Consider the following 25,436-nt stretch of genomic DNA (forward strand, 5'->3'; position numbering starts at 1 on the left):
AAATAGTTCTCTTGAATGTGGGACTAGATTTAGCCCTGAAACAGCATAAAGGAGCATACAAGGTTTTTGGGAATATAATAATCATGCCAAAAACATAAAATCCAGACTCAAACTCACAAAATTACTTTTATTGAAAGACTAGTAAAAAAAAAAAAGTACATCATCATGTATAAAAATACAAAATGTCTAGAGCAAACTTGGTAAATAAATGCAAGTGCATAGCAACAATACATGCATGTAGCGCTAAAGCACTAAAGCTATTTTAAGAAATGCACAATTGTAAATTGCTCTGGTGAAGAGCGTCTCCTAAATGACAAATGTAAAGCTAAGTCGACTTAAATTATATTCAGGTCATATGCAACATCACAGGGAAAAGATGAGAGAAAAGTAAAGTTTTAGTAATATACATCTAATTAAATTCATATTTCAACAGGCTGGATACCTGATACCGAGGTACAGGTCCAATCAAATGTTTGTTTATAACATAATAAATTACTACACGATAATGTAGATTTAAAAAAAAAATACAAGTATTGATCCCAATATTTCACAAATACTGTTATAAATTGTGAATTTCTGACTAGAACACTGCTCGTTTAAGAGCTACATTAAAGATAATCATATGACAGAACTAACAAACTTTGAATGTAACATCTTTAAGTTATTACAGTGAGAAACCAGAATACAGTAATATGGGGAAAATGCTGTAATACAAATAAATATGAAATAAATAACAAAAACTGAACTAGAAAGCCGTCACCCTCCATTTAAATATGTACACATACATACAATCCTCCCTATGTTATGGCTCATTAAAACAAACAGATTTTAGTGTCCTTTTAATGCCACTAATAGCCTACAAAATACATTGAAATGATCAGTTTTGCATTTCAAATTGAATGAATTTAATTGTGCTTTGGTTGTTTGATGTATGCTAGTATATTGTGGTTGCTTAACTAACCAAGGAATGAGGAATCCTAAGTTCAGAACATAAGTCCTCAAAAGTATAAAATGATTAAATAAAGATCAATAGCATTGATATACTGTATGTATCACAAGTAGGCCATCCATTTAAATCTGAAACACCTGCAGCACCACAAGAGGCAATGTGGTTTAAATTATGTGGAAGTCCTGCAAAAAAAATAAAAAAATAAAACACTAATACGCAAACCGTTTCCTCAAAACAATCAACAAAAACAATACACTTATTGACAACAGGGGTGCAGATTTAGAATGTTGTGCTCATGTGGAGAGAGAACACTTAGAGGGTTTGATTTCTGAGGCCACCCATACATGAAATGCATGCATTACTAAGTCGTTTTGGATAAAAGTGTCTGCTAAATGGTATACATTACATTGTAGGTCTAGGTTGTTGCAGTAGATACTGTTTGTGTGTATGTATGTATGTGTGTGAGTTGGTTCTTCTATACTTGTGGGGATTGAAAACCCCCAAAAGGATAGTAAATGAATGGAAATTCTCCATCGTGGGGACATTTCCCACATCCCCATGAAGACAAAGGCTATTTTAAATTCAGGGGTTAGGTTTAGGGTTACAATTAGAGTTATGGTAAGGGATTAGTGGTTAGGTTTAGGGTTACGGTAAGGGTTAAGGATTGGATTTGGAATGGAAATAAATGTTAGGTCCCCACGAGGATAGAAGAACAAAACGTGTGTGTGTGTGTGTTAATTACATCATCCTGTCCCCTTACTGACAGTAAGAAAAACTCTAGTATAAAAGTTTACCACGCTCTAGAACTCTAGAAGGAATAGGTCATGATCTGAACTGGTCACGATTGTATTTGCTGGTGTATAATACAGCAGATGAGACAATTTTGCGAATTTGTTCCCCCTTTTAAATAAAACAATACTTTGTGGCTTCGGGGCATTATGTCTGGAAAATACGAATAAGACTTCCACAAAAATTGTAGTTATGCTTTTAAGGCCATGCAATAGCTTATTAGACGTATGCATCTGATCTACAGATATTTTGGATGAGAGGGGTTATTTTCTTCGGCATTCATGCAAAACTCACTAATGTGTTGCTTCTCTTCATTTTGAAAGCCTAAGGCCTCCATTAACATATAATAAGCAGGAGAAAACTCAAACTTGCACTAACTATTATGTCTCAAAAGGGACATTTCACAATTTTCAACTTCATATTCATCATCTCCAGCGCCACCTCAACAAATGTGAAAAAAAAAATCACACTTCAATGTTGTGTAGTTATAAAGATAGAGGAAGAAAAGTGTTTCTGATTTAATCCAGAAACACTTTTGACATGATCAGGTAGTTAGTTTCCTAACCTTTGCCTGCTCATAATTGTTTTTAAAAAGATTCACGATGTTAAATGTTTTTCATCCGGAATCCAGATGGTGTGCGTCCTTTAGACTACAAAACATAGACACCTGCCGTTTCTAAACATGTTGATGTTGGGGTGATGCTGGAGATAATAAATGTCAAGTTGAACCTTTTTGAAATGTCCCTTTAATATCATCCCTTAGTACCAACACTGACTAAACACTGGCGCTGCCTTCCCTCACTAAATTAAGGCTGGTGTATTGGCTGTTGGTGGTGTATTGACTGTTGGTGCTGTGAATCAACCGAGGCCGATATATAAATATATACAGGCCCATATAAAGAATCAATTAAAAAAATGGTATAAATGCAAATGTGTTTCAGTATAATACAAGTGCTACTGTACGACTGTAACCTGTAAAAGGTATGCTGGTGATCAGTCAGAGCTACAGCATTTCATGTCAAGGAGAAAAACACACCAAGAAAGGTGTTCGAACATTTGCAACACGTAGGTACTACATGACTTGCCCAATAAGAAAAGCTCATTTTCCGTTGCATGCCCGGCCTAACGAACATGAACCCAGGACAAGGAGAATACCAAGTACAAGACCTGATGGTTTAGTCAGTCCACAAGTTACCAAACTAACAAAATTACTGAAAAAAAAAAGTCAAATGGGTTTCAGCTGCTCATTGACTGAAGGAAATCAGACCTAACTCATTTTTATAAGCGCTTGTAAACCAGAAGCACTACCAAGGCTTCCTCAAAGATGCATACACTGTGGTGCAGCGTCACCAGTCTCCCTCCTCAACGGTCTGAGGTGTTGTCATGGTGACCTGTAGCTGAGGAGTCTCTAAGCTCTTCTGGCTGTTTGACCTCTTCACCTCCTCTTCCTCCTCCGTCACTTCTACCACCTCCACCTCTTCTTCCTCGTACCCTTCCTCCTCCTCCTCCTCCTCCAGCTCCTGCCGCTGCCGTTGTTGTTTCTTGCGGCAGCAGGGCTTGAAGAGGTGGGGGTCGATGAGCACCTCCCCAAACCGGCCCTTGTAGATGATCCCACAACACACCCTCTGCCTAGAGGAGGAGCAAAGGGGCATGGGATTATTCCTGTGATAACCATTCGAGATACAGACAATTATTGTTACAGACACTAAGCATGTGCACATATAAAATACAAAAGAAATCCTCCTTTGATGGCTCATCTTTCTTTCTTTCTCTTGCTTTCTCTTTCATTCATTCTTTCCTCTCTTTTATCTAACTACCAGAGCAGTGGTGAGGATGCGCATCTGGTGAAAATGAACAAGGAAGCTTCCAGGCTGGAGAATACAGATGCAGTGTTCTGTTAGGAGGCTCATGAGCTCACAGCACACACACACCACTGCATTGTGTGAAGTTGATTGTTTTTAAATAAACTGGGAAAGAGTGGCCACACACATACAGGCCATAAAGGATAATGAATTAATGATGTACCACCTTATCGACTGAAGACTGTATGAAACTGTATGAGTGTTATCAGACATGGGGGACACAGGAAACAAGTTACAGTCACTCAGATACAACTTACGGACACATTCTTCCTGTTTATCATCCTCACTATCATTGTTCTCAGAGGAATAAATCCACTTCAAAAACACTTGTGACCATGGATATGGGAGGCTGCATATGGATCAGAAGACTTCCCACATTTGTTCCGTACTAAATCAATACAAACACTGACTAAATAAGTACAGACAATCTACCAGAACAAAAAATATATACATATTTTAAGTAGGGAAAAGGTATTAAATTAAACGTTTGGACAAGGCAGTCATGAACATTCTACATCTCAGAGTGTGCAGGACAGAAAGGGATGTTTTTCCCCAGACCCAGATTAAGCCTCGACTTCATATACCCGATTCTGTGTTTCCAAACATTGCCGCACAAGGGCGATGCGCACAAGTTGGTGGTAGAGCACGGGGGAGTTGTTATAGAATGCCAGCACAAAAAAAGCCTATATTTACATGTTGCTTATGAGTAAATTTCACTCTACTTTTGGATTATAATTGGATTTTTAAGGCTCGTATGAATGTCCTGCTTAATATAATGTTTGTGTCATCATCGCAAATAAACTGCATTATACTTAAACAAATAGTTCAACTTCAACCAGTATACGGGTCTTTGGCTAGCTTTTGTAACAGCCTATGTCAATAAGCGTTAGCATTCTAGCCAACAACTGCTGCATCCAAAATAGTTATTTTGCTAAGTTCACAACCAAATATAATCTTAGCGACTGTTCAATCAAGAATCAAAACATCATTCTAGCGTATGAGAACCTAAAAAAGTGAATTTGTTCGGAAGTAATAAAAATTTAAATCTAGGTTGTTGAAAATGCGCAGATGGCTTTCTTACTGAAGCCAAGAGTCGCGCACATCTGTGAGTGACGTCAGTGAGGCGTGTACTGGAAAGGGGTCGATTGCACCTTCAATGGATATTTTCAGTCCTGGACAAGGTTTAAACTGTGTCCCGGGAAACTGGCCCATACTGTCTATCAGGGCATGTATAGTGAACAAAAACATAAAACGCAACATGCAACAATTTCAAAGATTTAATGAGTTGCAGTTCATACAGTGGGGCAAAAAAGTATTTAGTCAGCCACCAGTTGTGCAAGTTCTCCCACTTAAAAATATGAGGCCTGTAATTTTCATCATAGGTACACTTCAACGATGACAGACAAAATGAGAAAAAAAAATCCAGAAAATCACATTGTAGGATTTTTTATGAATTTATTTGCAAATTATGGTGGAAAATAAGTATTTGGTCAACAAAAGTTTCTCTCAATACTTTGTTATATACCCTTTGTTGGCAATGACAGAGGTCAAACGTTTTCTGTAAGTCTTCACAAGGTTTTCACACATTGTTGCTGATATCTTGGCCCATTCCTCTATGTTGATCTCCTCTAGAGCAGTGATGTTTTGGGGCTGTTGCTAGACAACACGGACTTTCAACTCCCTCCAAAGATTTTCTATGGGGTTGAGATCTGGAGACTGGCTAGGCCACTCCAGGACCTTGAAATGCTTCTTACGAAGCCACTCCTTCGTTGCCCGGGCGGTGTGTTTGGGATCATTGTCATGCTGAAAGACCCAGCCACGTTTCATCTTCAATGCCCTTGCTGATGGTAGGCTTTGTTACTTTGGTCCCAGCTCTCTGCAGGTCATTCACTAGGTCCCCCCGTGTGGTTCTGGGATTTTTGCTCACCGTTCTTGTGATCATTTTGACCCCACGGGGTGAGATCTTGCGTGGAGCCCCAGATCGAGGGAGATTATCAGTGGTCTTGTATGTCTTCCATTTCCTAATAATTGCTCCCACTGTTGATTTCTTCAAACCAAGCTGCTTACCTATTGCAGATTCAGTCTTCCCAGCCTGGTGCAGGTCTACAATTTTGTTTCTGGTGTCCTTTGACAGCTCTTTGGTCTTGGCCATAGTGGAGTTTGGAGTGTGGCTGTTTGAGGTTGTGGACAGATGTCTTTTATACTGATAACAAGTTCAAACAGGTGCCATTAATACAGGTAACGAGTGGAGGACAGAGGAGCCTCTTAAAGAAGAAGTTACAGGTCTGTGAGAGCCAGAAATCTTGCTTGTTTGTAGGTGACCAAATACTTATTTTCCACCATAATTTGCAAATAAATTCATAAAAAATCCTACAATGTGATTTTCTGGATTTTTTTTCTCATTTTGTCTGTCATATTTGAAGTGTACCTATGATGAAAATTACAGGCCTCATTTTTTTAAGTGGGAGAACTTGCACAATTGGTGGCTGACTAAATACTTTTTTGCCCCACTGTATAAGGAAAACATTAAAATGAAATAAATTCATTAGGCCCTAATCTATGGATTTCACATGACTGGGGATACAGATATGCATCTGTTGGTCAGATTCCTTAAAAAACAGTACGTCATGGATCAGAAAACCAGTCCGTATCTGGTATGACCACCATTTGCCTCATGCAGCGTGACATTTCCTTCGCATATAATTGATCAGGCTTTTGATTGTGACCTGTGCAATGTTGTCTCACTCCTCTTCAAAGGCTGTTTAATGATGCTGTATATTGGCAAGAAGAGGAACATGCTGTCGTACACGTCAATCCAGAGCATTTCAAACATGCTCAATGGGTGACTGGTGAATATGCAGGCCATTGAAGAACTGGGACATTTTCAGCTTCCACGAATTGTGTACAGATCCTTACGTCATGGGGTCGTGCATTATCATTCGGAAACATGAGGTGATGGCGGCTGATGAATAGCACGACAATGGGCCTCAGGATCTTGTGGTGGTATCTCTGTGCATTCAAATTTCCATTGATAAATTGCAATTGTTTACTTTGTCCGTAGCTTGTGCCTGCCCATACCACAACTCCATTGCCACCATGGCGCACTCTGTTCACAATGTTGACATCAGCAAACCTCTCACCCACACGACTCCATACACATGGTCTGCGGTTGTGAGGCCGGTTGGACATACTTACAAATTCTCTAAAACGACGTTGGAAGCGGTTTATGGTTGAGAAATGAACATTCAATTCTCTGGCAACAGCTTTGGTGAATATTCCTGCAGTCAGCATGCCAATTGCACGCTCCCTCAAAACTTGAGACATCTGTGGCACTGTGTTGTGTGACAAAACTGCACATTTTAGAGTGGCCTTTTATTGTCCCCAGGACAAGGTGCACATATGTGATGACCATGCTGTTTAATCAGCTTCTTGATATGCCACACCTGTCAGGTGGATGGATTATCATCTCGACAAAGCAGAAATGCTCACTAACAGGGATATAAATGTAGCCGATGTGCAATGGCTAGCTAGTTAGCGGTGGTGTGCGCTAGTGGCGTTTCAATCGGTGACGTCACTTGCTCTGAGACCTTGAAGTAGTGGTTCCCCTTGCTCTGCAAGAGCCGCGGCTTTTGTGGAGCGATTAGTAACGATGCTTTGAGGGTGACTGTTGACGTGTGCAGAGCGTCCCTGGTTCGCGCCCAGGTCAGGGCGGAGGACGGACGTAAAGTCTATACTGTTACATTGATGCTGTTGACCCGGATCACTGGTTGCTGCGGAAAGAGGAGGTGGTCAAAAGGAGGATGAGTGTAGCCGATGTGAAATGGCTAGCTAGTTAGCGGTGGTGCGCGCTAGTGGCGTTTCAATCGGTGACGTCACTTGCTCTGAGACCTTGAAGTAGTGGTTCCCCTCTGTAAGGCTTTTGCGGAGCGATAGGTAACGATGCTTCGAGGGTGACTGTTGATGTGTGCAGAGCGTCCCTGGTTCGCGCCCAGGTCGGGGCGAGCCGACGGACGTAAAGTCTATACTGTTACATAAACAAAATACTACACAAAATTTGAGAGAAATAAGCTTTTTGTGCGTATGGAACATTTATGGGATCTTTTATTTCAGCTTATGAAACATGGGATCAACACTTTGCATGTTGGGTTTATATTTCTGTTCATGTAGTTTACTGGGAAGAACCTCCAGCCTTACCTCTTCCAGTAAGTGAGGTCCAGGAAGGAGAAGACAGGGGAACGGCTGGAGCCAGGGGAGAGTTCTGTGTCAGTGCCCTCGTCTGAGGGGTTGCTGTAGCTGGGAGACTGGGCCGGCGAGGCACTGGACGTGGTGCTGTGGGCATCAGAGTCTGGAGAGCCATAGATGAAGTAAGCTATACTGTAGTGTACATTATTTGGTAGAATGCAGCAGGGGTATGTTCAGAGTGGGAATGTCACACAAAATTTGAAACATCTAATCCGCCAGAATATTTACATAATAATTAGGTGGGTGCTTATATTTGTCTTATACAAGCGTTATAAGCACCCACCTAATTATATGCATGCGTGAATTGAAAATGTGCTATTTTGCATATCCCAACTCCCCCTGAGACACCCTCAAAAAGTGGGACCACGGCCAGTCATTATCAATGGCGACACTGGAGCAATTAGGGTTAATTGCCTTGTAGGCTCAGGGAGTCGAACTAGCAACCTTTTGGTTACTGGCCCAATGCTCTAACCGCTAGGCTACATGCAGTTAGGCTACAATACAAGGATACTTGTGAAATGAAAAAATGTCACCTGCCTCAGTGCCTCAACACCTGAAAAGCACTGTGATTGGGTCCTTATGGTTACATTGATCTATTACTGAAGTGGTCAAACCCCATTATGTTTATGGTTGCATTGTGAACAGGACTTACTGTTTCTCTTCAGCTCTTTCTGCAGTCGGCTGATCTCTCTTGGCCTGGCTCTCTTGGAGAGGGACTTCAGCTTCTTTGGCCTGGAAGACATCTTCAGGCTGGGGCCTCCTCGGGCATCAACCACCTAAGATAAGAGAGGAGGGGAGAGAAGAAGAGTAGAGAGGGGGATAAGAAAGAAAAGGAGATGGGAGGAGAGGAGCTCCTCTCTTTTTGGTGTTATTCATAACCATTTTCAACAGACAGGTGAGTGGTGAAGAGGAGATCAAGATGTGGAGCTTACATGATTCCAGCTTTTCTTAGACCCCACTGGGAGTTTCTTCCATCGTTTCACAAGGAGTACACAGGCATTGCAGATTTCACCAGACCGAGTTTCACACAATCTACATGAGGGGAAAACATGTGAAATATGGGTTAAGCAGGACAATGTGAACAATGTCAATATTATGGTTCCTAATGTCATTACATTTTGGTTACCAGGACGTATTTTATTTTTATTCAAACCATTTTAGATGAATTCACATGTAGTTGTCAACTCAAAGAGACACTTTTGTAATTGTGAGTGTGTGTGCTTGGGATGCATAACTACTATACCCGTTTCCTGCATACGCAATGGAAACAGAACTGAATGTGACATTTCATTGACTATATTTTGTACAATGCCTGCAGCAGACTACAGTCATTCTATTTTTACAACTTGGAAATAGACTATAAAGCCGCGGTAATTGTCAGAAATTCTTGCTTACCCGAAACAGCTCGTGAAGTCCTTCTCGTACCGCTTGCTATCCGTGAAGCGCGAGCTGGAGGACTTGGCGCGGCAGATGCAACAGCCGTCTAAACTCCGGTACATCTTCGGCTTGTGAAAGCCAAACATCTGTTATCGAAAACAAAACAGCAAAGGCAATTTGCAGTTTATTAAAATGAAAAAAAATATATATATGCAATAATCATAATGAGAAGGATTGGCCTATACCAGACGATGGTTAGCCACATGCCTGTTACATTTTGAGGTTATATATATTCTCCCTATTAATGGCTTATTCAAACGTTATGCAAAATATTCAGCTTGTGTACCAAACAGCGGAACAACAAGCTAACATTTCAATGTGTTTCTATATGGAGATGGTTGATATAGCTGACATTCAATATTTTTTAGACGGTTCGCGAAATTAAGCGCGCTAGATGAAAGTGAGCGCCATACTCTGACCCAAATGGGACTGAATATAGGTCAGCTGTCTGCACGTCAGACACGTCCCCCTGCCGCCGCGCTCTTATCGCCCTCTGAGATTTGCATAGCTCCCGCACCCATATGGAAAAATATGGTATGTTGTAAGCTAGGGCAAACCTGTAAACTCTGGTTTTGATGCTAAAGGACAGACCCGCCTGACCAGTGAATGAAAGAGGCTAATGTGATGAGACCTGCTTGTGTGAATACCTTGTGGTGCAATAAATTGTTTAAAATAATGTAAATAATAAAATAAAAATGGGGGTATGGTTTAATTCTAATCGACATTTAAAGTAGATTTTATCTTGTGTTGCCATGCAAACCCCATCACTAAGCACACCGAGGCCTTCAAAATAATCATGCGGCAAAACCGTGAGCCGCGCCCCCCATGCTACTTGTTTTGCCATCGAAGCGGCAGTCCTTCGGGTCTCTTGACAATGCAGTGGTACGACCACAGACAGTAGCAGGATAATACAGTAGGCCTGTGTGCGGTAACTCTACATGGCAACACACTTCAAAGGTGGGGAAGGGGGGATGAGGGCGGGGTGTGTGATGCGCTATCATGTGCGAAATATTTCGAATTTTAAAGTTGTAAAACTGACTTAACATCGTTAATCATTCAAACTGACTGTTTAAAAACTAAAAACTCTTCGGTCATGATAAAAAAAAAGAACCTTTCCACCGAGGAAAGAGTACTGTAAATCGATACGTTCACCGCCCACTTTCGCCAGGAAGCATGGCACACGAGCAGCCTCATGCGCACCCATTTTAAACGGAACCTTTCAACCCGTCGTCGGTCGTCTACCAGTCCATAAACTCGATTGTCGATGACACAACCGCATTATCAAACTTATTTCAGAAAACGGACATATTCCCCTCCAAAACGATACAATCATACATCGGAACAGTCTTGTAATGTGATCTTTACCCTTTGTTATTTAAGCGATGCCGCGTCACTGGCCAGTGCACCTCCAAACACGCACCAAGTTCAACGATTCGGTTTTTAACAGTGACAACGTACTTCAATGTCAATGTTATTGAATTGTGGTTTAACCTTGCCATCATTTGGTTAGGCTACTACTTGTTTTGTCGTGATAGATGCATCCATGAATGTGTTGACACACGGAGTAATCGCGTATAAACTCATCTCGGGTGGGCGTGATGGGAGCTCGAACTTGGGCATTAGTTGCATCAGTATACTATGCAGTCATTAATCAGAAACGGAACATGCATATTTCAGCATTGCAAACTTAAAAATGGAGTTAGAAGCTATGAATACACCTATACAAAAACCACAATTAAAACGAATTCATCATCAATACACCATACAATAATGTACAAGGCATAGAGCTAAACAATCAAGGGGATACAATGCGTTTAGGGCCAAATCTGCATTAAACATGGTTGCAATCGTATCACCAATTATTATTTCAATTTAAACTAGCCTATAAAAAAAGTGGTAACATAGTAGGCATATGGTAGGCTTATACATGCTTAATTCTAACGGTGACATCAATGTTAATTGTTCTCCCTCAAGTGGACAACAACTCGAGCTTACTTGTTTTGAATCATAGCCTACAATAGCCAAGCAAACAGACACCAAAAGCTTGCAGTTTGAGTAGCTTCTTGAACAATAGCCAACACAATTCTTACCTTGATGCAAATCGAACGTAGGTGATACAAAGTAATAACCTTGAACACGAGTCGTTACAATGTAATTACTCTCACAATTCACCAGCAACCAGCTCTCTGTTGTTGACGTCTCGCTGGCTGTGTCTGGGACTGTGTAGTTGTGGACTCACTGCGCGTGCGCTCCATCAACGCCTCCATTTTCTGATTTTCTTCAATCAACCTAATTTGCATACATGGCTGACGTATCAGTGCGTCTGCGGTCTGTTGGCCTTATAAGGATGGGAACATTGCGCGGGAAGAGGGGGCTCGTCTCTCGTTGCTATGGCACTTTGGAGAACGTAAGCAAAGAGGCGGAGCCAATCGTTTTACTATGGAATGCCAGATGGCTTGTGCAATTATGATGGTCAAAGTTAAAGCCATTTTGTGACCGTAAAGGCTAACTAGGCCTAATGTATGCCCAAACAAACATGATTTAAAAAACAACATTACCAACCATTGCATGAATCATGTCACCAGACAAAACAAAAAGTCAGTTTTATATCTTAGCAGAGACTTTAATCTTTAACACAATTCATTAATATTGAAAATAATAGATTAGTACTTAGCCTAATATCAGTTTTCAAATAATAATAAGCTAGAGCCGTCATCATTGCGGGTTTGACAAGAATAGTGCAGATGACATTTCCATCTTATCAACAAAAAAGCCACATGTAATATCAATATAATATCAAGCTCGTTTTTGAAGAAAAACCTCAATGTTTTGACCAAGCAATTACAATTAAATAAGCAATTTAGAAAACAAAATGCAATTCTGTCAACAGAAACTTAAGACAGATGAGAGAACCCCCTCCCAATTGAAGTCTATGGTAACATTGTATGACTGAAGGACAACTTCTTACAAAGCAACGTTCAAATAGTCACAGTATAAAAAAAACTTAACATTTTAATTGACCAAAAGACCATTTTCAATATTTCAAACCAATATTTTCTATATTTTTGTCAGCAAAGCCAGAATGATCCTGTAGGAGGAGTCAAAAAGTCTATAGAAACAGGGCCGAGTTAGGGAACATTGAGAAGAGTTCTTGGGCTTCAGTCAGTCAAATAAAACCTCTGATGTACAGGACCAGGCAACTGCTGCACAGACAATTTAAAGATAGTTTTTACATCAACTTTCATGAAAGGCATTCATAAACTATTAATAAAGTATTTTTAAGCATTACATTAAGCATTTTATAACATTTATAGTTTATTAAGCATTTATGATGGTTCATTCAGGCTAGTGTTGGCGAACAAAAATATACACCAGTTTGAGCAGAGTAACTATCTTTAATCTCCATTATTTTTTAGATGAGAAATAATCCATTCACAATGTCCATACCATAATAATACAGCAGACAATCGGGCAGCAGAATAACTGTAGCTAGAGACTGACTGAATCACTGAGAGAAAGGAAAAACATTGGGTGTATTCATTAGGGCACACTGGTGCGAACCGTTGCAAAACATAACGAGCGTTCAGTTTAGTCCCTCCTCGTTTCGAGCGGTTTGGTTCATAGTGAATACACCCCTGATATGGCAATGCATGTCAGGTTTATATGCTAAGGGCAAGCATAACAGCAATACGACTTGGGTTAAGTAGGGGCAGGACAGGTAGGTGGAGTCAAAGTTCATCACAACTCTTTTTTTTCCCCCTTGCCCTTCACAGTGTGAGCTGAGACATCAAAGCTGGTTGGTTAAGGGAATCACTCCGCTTCACTCCAAGAGACCGATCACAGTGTAAATGAGGAAAATAAGAAACGCAACACCGTTTCCTGTACGTACGTAGGGGCGCAACTTTCGTTTTAGAAGTGAGGGCAACAGTTATTATATATATATATATATTTATCCATTCAGATAAACACTCCAAACAGCCAACTCGCTTGTATCACATTCCAATAATAAAACTTGAGGGGATGAAAATGAAAGTTGCACCCATGTATGTATGTATGTATGTATGTATGTATGTATGGTCAGTGTGACTTCAATGGATATGACATATGCATCAGCGAATGAGGCAATAGGCCTGCAGAAGCTGCCAGGTCAGTGGCTTGTCTTCGGTGTTCCATCCCCTCATATACTTGCACCCCAAAAAGGTCTCCCATGGTCACTTCCTCTCTTGTCGTGAGAGTTCAGCTGTCCAGTTCTGACCAGGCAGGCTCTGCTGGCTGCATCTCAATTGTCTAAAGTGACTTCCTGTCCTCGTGTCCTCTCCCTCACTAGATCTGACAGGATTGAAGTGATGACCCAATGATGGGCTTGTGTAACACTTCTTACTTACACCGGTCATGATCGGTGTGGAACTGAAGGAGAGGACACATGGAGAGGCAGTCACGACACTATTGAGGCCCAGCCACCCTGTGTGTGTTGCACAGTCTGTGGATAGGGGTTAAAACACCATTTCAATGTCCTCAGCGGCGGTGGGGTTAGAGGTCCACCCCCTTGACCAGGGCGGTCTCCAGGGCGATGGGGAACTCGTGGAGGGTGTGGAGGACACGGGAGAGAGTGTGGACGGCGGCACAATCCCGGACAAGCGCTGACTTCTCGTATTGAACAGCCGTCAGGTGGCACTCGGCCAATAGGTGGAGCCACTGGGGCAGCAGCCGGTCCCTGCCAACACACAGGGTTAAAGGTCAAATCCTTTTCTCCACAGGTCTGTTCAGGAGGGAGCAACACTCAAGCAGAAATGCATTGTATAGAACAAAAGTGATTTGCATTTATGCTATAATGGTTAAGGTCTGGAATTGGGGCTCGGAAACCAACTTGAACCTGGAGCTGTTGACTAGGTTCTCATAGATGCAAGTTTGCATTTTATTTTAAATTCAACAAAAGCAATTGAGTCAGCACATTCTTTGTGGGTTTAATTTGATGATTCTTCCAGTAGTGGTCAGTTTCTATCTAGCTAGCTAGGTAGGTAGTCTGTCTCAGGAAAATATAGAAGCAATATATAGAAGACTAGATCGTAATAAAGCCACGTTTTCAAAAGCAAGCTCCAAGGTGTACCAAAGCACCTCAGACCACTTACTTCAAATCAAGTGTTGTTTTTAGTTTGTTTTAATGAATTAATTGCATTTATAAATTGGGTGGTAAGAGCACTGAATGCTGATTGGCTGACAGCTGTGGTATATCAAACCGTATACCACGGTTATGACAAAACATTTATTTTTACTGCTCTAATTACGTTCGTAACCAGTTTATAATAGCAATAAGGTACCTCTGGGGTTTGTGGTATATGGCCAATATACTACGGCTAAGGGCTGTGTCCAGGGACTCTGCGTTGCGCATGCCCCATTCAACTCTGCGTTGGCCATATACCACACTCCCTCAGTCCTTATTGCTTAATTATATAGCGCCTTTCATTAGGCCTCAAATGCATGAAATGGAATGAGGAAAATGTATCAAGTTTAGACCTTATACACCCATTAACAAACCAGATGAATTTTATATAAAACTATTATTAATTACGTTTGAGTTTACAGCCCGTTACTTAGAAATTATTACTTATTAAAAACAATTGCCTAATAATTGCATAGTTATTGCATTTCAGTTTCCTTGAAATTCATTGACACGAATGTCAATATTTACCATTTGGTAACAGGTTGTTTAGCAATTGTGTTGAATTCTTGGGACGTAGGTACCAGAAGGTATCTTGTTTCCACATAGTTTCTTAGTTAACTACCAGGTAGGTACCAGCCTGAACAAGGCATTACCCAGTTATTCAGCCAGCTATGTATCCTACATTACACTGGAGGCTCCTCAGAGGTGGAAGGGGAGGACCATCCTCATCAGTGAATTTCATTAACAAAATACAATTGTGAAACATAAAAAAAGGCTATCCTTTTTTAGATAAAACTATACAAATATAGTCACGTCACCAAATTATCTATTAAAATACACTGTTTTGCAATGAAGGTCTACAGTAGCCTCAACAGCTCTCTGTAGGGTAGCACCATGGTGTAGCCGGAGGGCAGCTAGCATCCGTCCTCCTCTGGGTACATTGACTTCAATACAAAACCTAGGAGGCTCATGGTTCTCACACCCTTCCATAGACTTACACAGTAATGTTAACTTCCGGAGGACATCCTCCAACCTATCAGAGTTCTTGCAGCATGAACTGACATGTTGTCCATCCAATCAAAGGATCAGAGAATGAATCTAGTACTGAAAGCATAGTCTACAGATCGCTAGCACTGCATAACGTGTGGTGAGTAGTTGACTCCGAGAGAGAAAGGAGTTTAACAAATTAATTTCCCCTAAAATGAAGGAGATCAATATGTACACACACAAAAGTTGACACCTACTCATTCCAGGGTTTCTTTATTTTTACTATTTTCTACATTGTAGAATAATAGTGAAGACATCAAAACTATGAACACATATGGAATCATGTGTTCAACAAATCAAAATATATTTTATATTTGAGATTCTTCACAGTAGCCACCCTTTGCCTTGACAGCTTTGCACAATGTTGGTATTCTCTCAACCAGCTTCACCTGGAATACTTTTCAAGTCTTGAAGGAGTTCCCACATATGTTGAGTACTTGTTGACTGCTTTTCCTTCACTCTGTGGTTCAACTCATCCAAAACCATCTCAATTGGGTTGAGGTTGGGTGATTGTGGAGGCCAGGTCATCTGAGGCAGCACTCCATCACTGTCCTTCTTGGCCAAATAGCCCTGACACAGCCTGGAGATGTGTTGGGTCATTGTCCTGTTGAAAAACAAACGATCGTCCCACTAAACGCAAACCAGATGGGATGGCATATCGCTGCAGAATGCTGTGGTAGACATACCGGTTAAATACTGGCGGTCCTCACGAGAGACAGTATGATGGTTTAAGCTGGTTGAGAGAATGCCAAGAGTGTGCAAAGCTGTTATTAAGGCAAAGGGTGGCGATGTTGAAGAATCTCAAATACAAAATATATTTTGATTTGCTGAACACTTTTTTGGTTACTACATGATTCCATGTGTTATTTCATAGTTTTGATGTCTGATTCTACAATGTAGAAAATAATAAAAATAAAGAAAAACCCTTGAATGAGTAGGTGTGTCCAAACGTTTGACTGGTACTGTATACATTTAATCTTTTTCTCTTCTTCCACTTACTTAGCTAGCGAATGCAGCTAACTAGTTTAGCCTACTCAAACAAAGAGTGATGCTATGTTACCTAAGCTGGCTATAACTATCCAACACAACAAACACTTCCAAGGTAAGCTTTTGGTTTTACTTTTTTTTTGCCAGCAGGGCCTGGTGGTGTAACTGCTAAACTGCTTGTTAACTGTACTGCATGACTGTAGCAGGTTTACTCAAGCATTAGTTCTATTAGCGGTGTTGACTATGATGTTACTTTAGCTAATATGGTGACAACGATGTAGGATGTGTGTAGCGGTTATGGTTTGGCTTGGAAAGGTTTTTTGGCCTGGTCTCATACAGCTGATGTGTTGTGCATTGAAGTCCACAAGCAAAGGGAAAAAGGTGAGAAGAGCGTGCATAGATGCGAGAAGGAATACAACGTGGCTGCTGTGAAAGTCAAATGTGTTTACGTGTGATCAGGGGTGTTTTCATTTTGCAGATTCTGTTGAAAAGCGTTTCTTAAAAAGAGAAGCAATATAAACTCTTGTTTGCAACAGTGGGACTAATGATTACACCCTAGATCAGAGATGCAGGCAAGAGTGTGCAAAGCGGTATTGAATGTCACCATCTGCGCATGTGTCACTGTCGGTCAGCTCAAATTTCTCGACCTGTGTCCAGCTACTTTCAGTCAGGCTAGGTTGTAGCAACCTCATGATGGGTATAGGGAAAATGTCAATGTTACATTGGAATTGAATTTGAATGACAGCCATCCAATATGCTGTAACAGAAATAATGCCGTGCTCATAAAAAAATAAAATAGAATCGTCCTCCCTCATCTTAAAGCCACATCGACCACCACAACGCTGCAGGCCTCCAGCAGCCAAAATTCCTGGCTGAAATAACAGTGTGTGATGTAAATGGGTCAGGTCTGTGACTGAGGCCTTGGAGACCAGTCCTGCTGCAGGCCACTCCGGCTGCAGAGTGCTCAGAGGGGCTACAGGGAAAGGGAAAGTGTGTCACTCAGGACTGATAGAATTAACCACCAGAATGGTGACGTTCACATTTTTCATTAGAGGGCCCTGTTAGAATGCATCTGTCATGTCATACTTGCACGGTCTTACACAACTGGGGCCTATTCAGAAAGATGCAACACTCAGTATGTGAAGATAGAAATAGGATGTGTAGAGCTGGAATTATTCCCTATTCTGCATGACAGACAGTCATATCTGTTCTACAAAATATGTTCTGTGACATGTTAGATCCTCTTGGCCCCTACCATCTCCCTTTCCATTGCCATTTGAACTTTCAACTTTCACCTCTCACCTGACTCCCAGGCAGACCAGCAGCTGGAACTTGCCCTCCTTTCCGATGTTCCGTGGTGAAGCGTTGATGGCGTTGGCATAGTGACACAGCGAGTCACATAGTTCTGTTGATTCACGCAAGTCACCCATCTGATCCGCAGTCTCCATGGAAACCACCACTTTCTCTGTGTGTGTGAAACAGAAGGACAGGGACCATGGAAATAGAGTGACTAGAACGCTAGAAATTCAATTTCTATGACAAGATGATGCGGTTTACTGGGGGTACTAGGTGAATCATGCTGTGCTGCACTAACACACTGAATAATTAAACATTTAACTTGTAAAATTAGCCACTAGATGGAGACAAATTACATTACTACACAACACATTCTGTGCCCACACCCACACTTACCCACAAAGTCCCATATGAACACACTCCTTTGAAATAGGCGCGAGGACTTAAAGCCGTGGATGAGGAACTGTTCCAGGGAGCGCACCAGCCCCCCCTCTCCACAGAGCAGAGCAGTCAGGTTCCCCCTCTGAAAGGAGATAAGAGGAGAGGTTCAATGAGTCACTAACTTGTAGAATATGGTTCTGGTTATACAGTTACAATGGTAGAGTTTAAAGAGCGACTGAATAAAAAATAGACAGCCTGTGGCATCGATGAGTCAGAAACATTTATTCTAGTGTTGACTACAAATAAATACAATTAATGGTAAGTAAGATAATTTTGGTCATAAAGCCAGGTCTCTTCCAAAACTGAAATGTGAGATTATTAGGGGGGGGGGGGAAGAGTATGTCACGGAATGAAGGGTACGTAACAGTTTTCCTTCGGTTGGGTGATAGTCAATTCAGAGAACAAGACATATTCGTAATTCCCAGGACACTGACCATGGTAAATTTGGTTAGACTTTGGATATCCCCATTGGGCTAGTTAGGGGCAATCAGTTGTCCCATTTATGTTGTGTAATATATTGACAGTCCCACATATAGGCCATCCACAGTCAAGCCAATTTTGCCATGGTTGCAGACCCGCCAGCTGAAGCCAATTGGTGAAAGAAGTTGGCTATCTTGCTAGCTAGCCTACTTCCAGACACAATACCTGGTTAGACTGTTTCAAGTTATCTAGAAGGGTGAGTGACTAACTGTATACTGTTTTTGCTGAGTGAATATACAAATGCTTCCCACGTGTGAACACACACACACACAAAGCCCACCTTCAAGACCCAAATCTCATTCTCAGTTGCATTTCCCAATGAGGATGATTGAAAGCGAGGCTAAATCAGTAAATTCAGCCCCCCTTTAAAGATGCTACATCCCTTAAGCTGGACACAGCAGAACACTCAGACTGTGGAAGCAATCCTTAGGAATACCACCAATAACTCTGAAATCTCCATCCCTAACTACAACATTTTCAGACAAGATAGAACGGCCAAAGGGGGCGGTGTTGCTATCTACTGCAGAGATAGCCTGGAGAGTTCTGTCCTACTATCCAGGTCTGTACCCAAACAATTTGAACTTCAACTTCAAAAATCCACCTCTAAAAACAAGTCTCTCACCATTGCAGCTTGATATAGACCACCCTCTGCGCCCAGCTGTGCTCTGGACACCATATGTGAACTGATTGCCCCCATCTATCTTTCAGAACTCTGGCTGCTAGGTGACCTAAACTGGAACATGCTTAACACCCCAGCCATCATACAATCTAAACTTGATGCCCTCAATCTCACACAAATTATCAATGAACCTACCAGGTATCACCACAAAGCCGAAAACACAGGCACCCTCATAGATATCATCCTAACCAACTTTCCCTCTAAATACACCTCTCCTGTTTACAACCAAGATCTCAGCGATCACTGCCTCATTGCCTGCATCCGTAATGGATGCGACCAAACGACCACCCCTCATCACTGTCAAACGCTCCCTGAAATACTCCAGCGAGCAGGCCTTTCTAATCGACCTGGCCCGGGTATCCTGGAAGGAGATTGACCTCATCCCGTCAGTAGAGGATGCCTGTTTAAAAAAAAAAAAATGTAATGCCTTCCTCACCATCTTAAATAAGCATGCCCCATTCAATAAATTTAGAACCAGGAACAGATATAGCCCTTGGTTCGCTCCAGACCTGACTGCCCTTAACCAACACAAAAACATCCTATGGCGTTCTGCATTAGCATCGAACAGCCCCCGTGATATGCAACTTTTCAGGGAAGCTAGAAACCAATATCTACAGGGAGTTAGAAAAGCCAAGGCTAGCTTTTTCAAGCAGAAATTTGCTTCCTGCAACAAACTCAAAAAAGTTCTGGGACACTAAAGTTCATGGAGGATAAGAACACCTCCTTCCAGCTTCCCACTGCACTGAGGATAGGAAACACTGTCACTACCGATAAATCCACTATAATTGAGAATTTCAATAACCATTTTTCTAAGGCTGGCCATGCTTTCCACCTGGCTACCCCAGTCAACAGCACTGCACCCCCTACAGCAACTCACCCAAGCCTTCCCCATTTCTCCTTCTCCCAAATCCAGTCAGCTGATGTTCTGAAAGAGCTGCAAAATCTGGACCCCTACAAATCAGCCGGGCTAGACAATATGGACCCTTTCTAAAATGATCTGCAGAAATTTTTGCAAACCCTATTACTAGCCTGTTCAACCTCTCGTGTCGTCTGAGATTCCCAAAGATTGGAAAGCAGCTGCGGTCATCCCCCTCTTCAAAGGGGTGGGGACACTCTTGACCCAAACTGCTACAGACCTATATCTATCCTACCCTGCCTTTCTAAGGTCTTCGAAAGCCATGTTAACAAACAGATTACCGACCATTTCGAATCCCACCGCACCTTCTCCGCTATGCAATCTGGTTTCAGAGCTGTACATGGGTGCACCTCAGCCACGCTCAAGGTCCTAAATGATATCTTAACCGCCATTGATAAGAAACAATACTGTGCATCCGTATTCATTGACCAAGCCAAGTCTTTCGACTCTGTCAATTACCACATCCTCATCGGCAGACTCGATAGCCTTGGTTTTTCAAATGATTGCCTCGCCTGGTTCACCAACTACTTCTCTGATAGAGTTCAGTGTGTCAAATCGGAGGGCCTGTCGTCCGGGCCTCTGGCAGTCTATGGGCGTGCCACAGGGTTAAATTCTTGGGCCGATTCTCTTCTCTGTATACATCAATGATGTTGCTCTTGCTGCTGGTGAGTCTCTGATCCACCTCTACGCAGACCACACCATTCTGTATACTTCTGGCCCTTCTTTGGACACTTAACAACCCTCCAGATGAGCTTCAATGCCATACAACTCTCCTTCAGTGGCCTCCAACTGCTCTTAAATACATGTATAACTAAATGCATGCTCTTCAACCGATCGCTCCCTGCACCTGCCCGCCCACCCAAGATCACTACTCTGGATGGTCCTGACTTAGGTATTTGTAGTTGTCCACATATTCTAGGTGTCTGGTTAGACTGTAAACTCTCCTTCCAGACTCAAATCAAACATCTCCAATCCAAAGTTAAATCTAGAATTGGCTTCCTATTTCACAACAAAGTATCCTTCACTCATGCTGCCAAACATACCCTCGTACAACTGACCATCCTACCGATCCTCAATGATGTCATTTACAAAATAGCCTCCAATAACCTACTCAATAAATTGGATGCAGTCTATCATAGTGCCATCCGTTTTGTCACCAAAGCCCCATATACTACCAACCACTGCGACCTGTATGCTCTCGTTGGTTGGCCCTCGCTTCATACTCGTCGCCAAATCCACTGACTCCAGGTCATCTACAAGACCCTGCTAGGTAAAGTCCCCCTTATCTCAGCTCACTGGTCACCATAGCAGCACCAACCTGTAGCACTCGCTCCAGCAGGTACATCTCTCTGGTCACCCCGAAAACCAATTCTTCCTTTGGCCGCCTCTCCTTCCAGTTCTCTGCTGCCAATGACTGGAACGAACTACAAAAATCTCTGAAACTGGAAACACTTCTCTCCCTCACTAGCTTTAAGAGCAGCTCACAGATTACTGCACCTGTACATAGCCCATCTATAATTTAGCCCAAACAACTACCTCTTCCCCTACTGTATTTATTTAGCTCCTTTGCACCCCATTATTTCTATCTCTACTTTGCACATTCTTCCACTGCAAATCTACCATTCCAGTGTTTTACTTGCTATACTGTATTTACTTCACCACCATGGCCTTTTGCCTTTACCTCTCTTATCTCACCTCATTTGCTCACATTGTATATAGACTCATTTTTCTACTATATGTTTGTTTTACTCCATGTGTAACTGTTGTTGTATGTGTCGAACTGCTTTGCTTTATCTTGGCCAGGTCGCAATTGTAAGTGAGAACTTGTTCTCAACTAGCCTACCTGGTTAAATAAAGGTAATATATATATATAATTTTTTTTTTAATCACTGAAGTTTCTTCAGAAACCTTCCATCCGCATTCATTCAGTCATCCTTACAAATTAAGCAAATTAAGTTGTACAATTGTTGGACTGCAGTGTGGAGGAGTTGAATTATGGTTGCCACGGTGACAAACCTAAGCCCAGGGCGATATTATCTAGTACACTTCAGTTCCAGAGAAGGCGCTCAAAGCAACAGGATTCAGCTTTCCCTCCAGGTTCCAACAGTCTAAGATGAAATTAAAAAACAAATTCAAAAGCACTTGCTGTGACAGAATCTCCCAAAGCAGTGAGTGGTTTCTAGGAAGCTCTTATACATAATAATATATTTTTCATGGATTTTAATTTACAATTCACTGAGGGGCTATGTGAATCTTCATGGCGCCTCTGCTACGGCAAGGAAAGGTCCATTTATTAAAGCTGATTGGTCGATGAATTATCCTGGGGGGGAGAGGTTAAGTGGTAACTGATAGAAACAGTGAGCTACTGTCTCCACAGGGCTGGGGTTTTTAAAGGGAGTTCAGACTAGGGATTTTAAAGAAGTCAGAGCAGGCTTTTAAAATGAAAGGTCAGAACAGGCTTTTAAAAGGGGAGGTCAGGGCAGGCCATAGACTAGAGAAAAAAAACTGTTTAAACTGTGGGAGATTCTGCCTTGCAGAGCAAAGGTCGTGAATCGTGCTGATGATAACCTCTAGACACACAGAGACTCAGATCCAGACACAAAACAGCAGCAGACAAAGGCCGAGAGGCTAAAGTCTCCTCTGCTCCCTCTATTTTCTGTGTTTGGAATCTCTCACACACAGCCTACCTCCTGCTCTGCTTTGTGGAAGTGCTTGACAAGGTTGTTCACTGCCTCTCTCGTATCCTCCTGCACCTGAGCAGAGGAGAGCTCTGAATGGAGGAGAGAGATGGCGGGAAGGTGGGAGGGAGAGAGGTAGAACAGGAGAGAGGAATTTAGACGTGACGATGGACAATGGCATGAAAGACGGGGGAGGAAAGATGGAGCATTAAAAATAAGGTATAGCAATAAATTACAGAAAATGTACATGTACTCATGACCATAGGAAAGATAAGATATTACGCTTAATGGTTAATATAAAAAGTGTAATATCTGTTGTTTTTTTTAAACTTTCCCTTCATAAAATTCCAGGTATAAACTGTTACCAGGTGTAGATGCTCAGTAAATCTGACCCTCAGTGTGTGTCCATACATACTGTTGCTGCGGCTCAGAGACCCCAGACTCCCCGTGCGTCCGCTCTGTGGGGGCGAGCCCTGCTCTGGGGGAGTCCCCGTCCACCTCCCAGAATCCTCCTCTCCTCCGGGCGACACCAGCTGACCAATCAGCACCCTCTCCAGGCTTCCGTCGCCCACACCCTTCCCCAGCCATCGGCCGCATGGGAACCTGGGAGGAGAGCGCAGGTAGAGATAAGAGGGTGAGAGGTTATATGTGAAACAGGGCAAAGGAACAGTCAATTTTAAATGTGTTAATTCAGAATTTTGAGGCAGGATCACGTTCATTAGGGACCAAACAGAAGGACAACCTGGGATTGTCTAATCCGAAACACAAAATGTCCCTTTCCTGTTGAAGACGGTTTTAAAGTGGTTTTCCTTCGTGTGCCCTAATAAACAACTTGTGTGAGTACAGAAATTAGAGCAACACTAACTAACTTGGTCAACAACAACAAAAAAGTGTGCAGTGCAATGCAGATTTAACAGAAGAAACACCATATGTGTTTGTTACCTGTAGGTGTGTCCAGTGATCTCATTGTGCACAATCACACAGTCCACCAGACACTTTGCCAGCAGGCCAGAGTTCTCCTGGCCCAACTGCAGGGTGCTCAGTCTGCCCAGGTTCTGACACTAACACACAGAGAGACAGACTAGAATAAGAACAGAGTGTGCCAGCATGCGTGTGCGTATGTCTGTTTGATGGAGAATTCCTAAGCAGTAGCTTCCATCCTCTCCACCCAGCCCAGGGAAACAATGGGACTGAGCAGCTCACCTGGAAGATGATCTCCTGTGTGTTCTTGGGAATCTGTCTGACCCCGGAGTCACCCAGCTCGCCAGAGACACACACCCAGGGGTTGGACATTGTCATGGCAATGCTCAGCTTCTTCATGGGCGTTATGACAACACGGTACGGAATGCCTGAAGGGACAAGAGACGAGAACATTTACATTTGAGTCATTTAGCAGACGCCCTTATCCAGAGCGACTTACAGGTAGTGAACACATTTCACATTTCAGTGCAACGTTAGATGTTCATGGACTGTTTAAAAGGTTGCTTTAGTTTAAACCAGCTAAGAATGTTTAGATCCCAGAACATTTCTGGCACATTAATGGTAACGTTCCTCTATCCAGAATGACAGTGTTCTTAAGACCATTCCTTCTTTAACACGTACCAGGAACGTTTTCAGAACTGCAGGGGGATGCTGACTTATATGAAGATAATATTATGATATTGCAGAAACATTAACTAAAACGCTTCAATAACGTTAGAATGCTCTCTCATACAACCAAATAGGAATTAGGAACCCAATGACATCATAGTAAAACTCCCTGTAGGATATTTTTTTTAAACACACTCGCTGGACATACAGTAAAATAGTCTACAGCGTTCACAATGAACTGGCGGGGAAGTTTGAATGGAGAGAGCTTTTCTTTGATGTGATCCCATTGGCTGGTGGCAAAAATGCAATAAACAGGAATCCTCTTTTCTCCCAGCGTCCAATGTTAATGTTTCCAATGAAATGTATGAATTAATTTAGGAAACATTCTATCAGTCTAATTTGCATAAACATTGTGATTGGATGATAGCTGTGCGGGTTATCGAATCAGGATCAAATCCTCTGACCCCTCGAGCTCAATAAGAATGTTCATGTTTGAAGATTGCTAAAAAGGCCAGTATCTTTGGCAATGACAAGGAGTGGCATGTTAGCGAAATAGACTGGTACCCAGGCTAATCCCTGATGAATTTGCTGTCACAAAAGGCTCCCCGGCCCCAAAAAGTCTGAAAACCCCCGCATTAGTGCACAAAAAAACCATCTCTCACTGGTACTTCTTCCGTTTGGTGCCGAATGAACACAGCCCTGTTGAATCTCCCAGACTTACTGATGGAGGTGAATCTGCGTGTGAAGCAGAGGTAGTCTACAGTGTTGAGCGACAGCAGGTGGAACAGAAACTGCTCCCTCTCCTCCTCACACAGCAGGAATGCATAAGGTTTATACAGCTGCCTGTAAGGAGAGGACAGAGGTTAACACACTCACAAATGA

At 42.2% G+C, this 25,436-nt stretch overlaps 2 protein-coding genes across 2 annotated transcripts in view; both read right to left on the reverse strand.

The window, feature by feature from the left end:
• Positions 1-107: 107 nt before the first annotated feature.
• LOC115144736 (SIN3-HDAC complex-associated factor-like) lies at positions 108-11,518 on the reverse strand. The gene is made up of 6 exons (XM_029685780.2): positions 11,370-11,518; positions 9,238-9,365; positions 8,775-8,874; positions 8,495-8,618; positions 7,795-7,945; positions 108-3,367 (listed from the first exon to the last, which is right to left on the reverse strand). Exons 2-6 carry the CDS (start codon positions 9,363-9,365, stop codon positions 3,085-3,087), a joined length of 786 nt encoding a protein of 261 aa, XP_029541640.1. The 5' UTR covers positions 11,370-11,518; the 3' UTR covers positions 108-3,084.
• Positions 11,519-12,660: 1,142 nt separating this feature from the next.
• LOC115144710 (DENN domain-containing protein 5B-like) overlaps positions 12,661-25,436 on the reverse strand; it is a 40,640-nt gene continuing 27,864 nt past the window's right edge. The window contains 8 exon segments of the mRNA XM_029685738.2: positions 12,661-13,993; positions 17,777-17,939; positions 18,167-18,293; positions 22,974-23,056; positions 23,380-23,567; positions 23,907-24,025; positions 24,168-24,313; positions 25,276-25,397. Coding sequence (XP_029541598.2) covers positions 13,810-13,993; positions 17,777-17,939; positions 18,167-18,293; positions 22,974-23,056; positions 23,380-23,567; positions 23,907-24,025; positions 24,168-24,313; positions 25,276-25,397 — 1,132 coding nt within the window. The 3' untranslated portion in view covers positions 12,661-13,809.

This window comes from Oncorhynchus nerka, linkage group LG17, assembly GCF_034236695.1.
Source record: "Oncorhynchus nerka isolate Pitt River linkage group LG17, Oner_Uvic_2.0, whole genome shotgun sequence".
NCBI lineage: Eukaryota > Metazoa > Chordata > Actinopteri > Salmoniformes > Salmonidae > Oncorhynchus > Oncorhynchus nerka.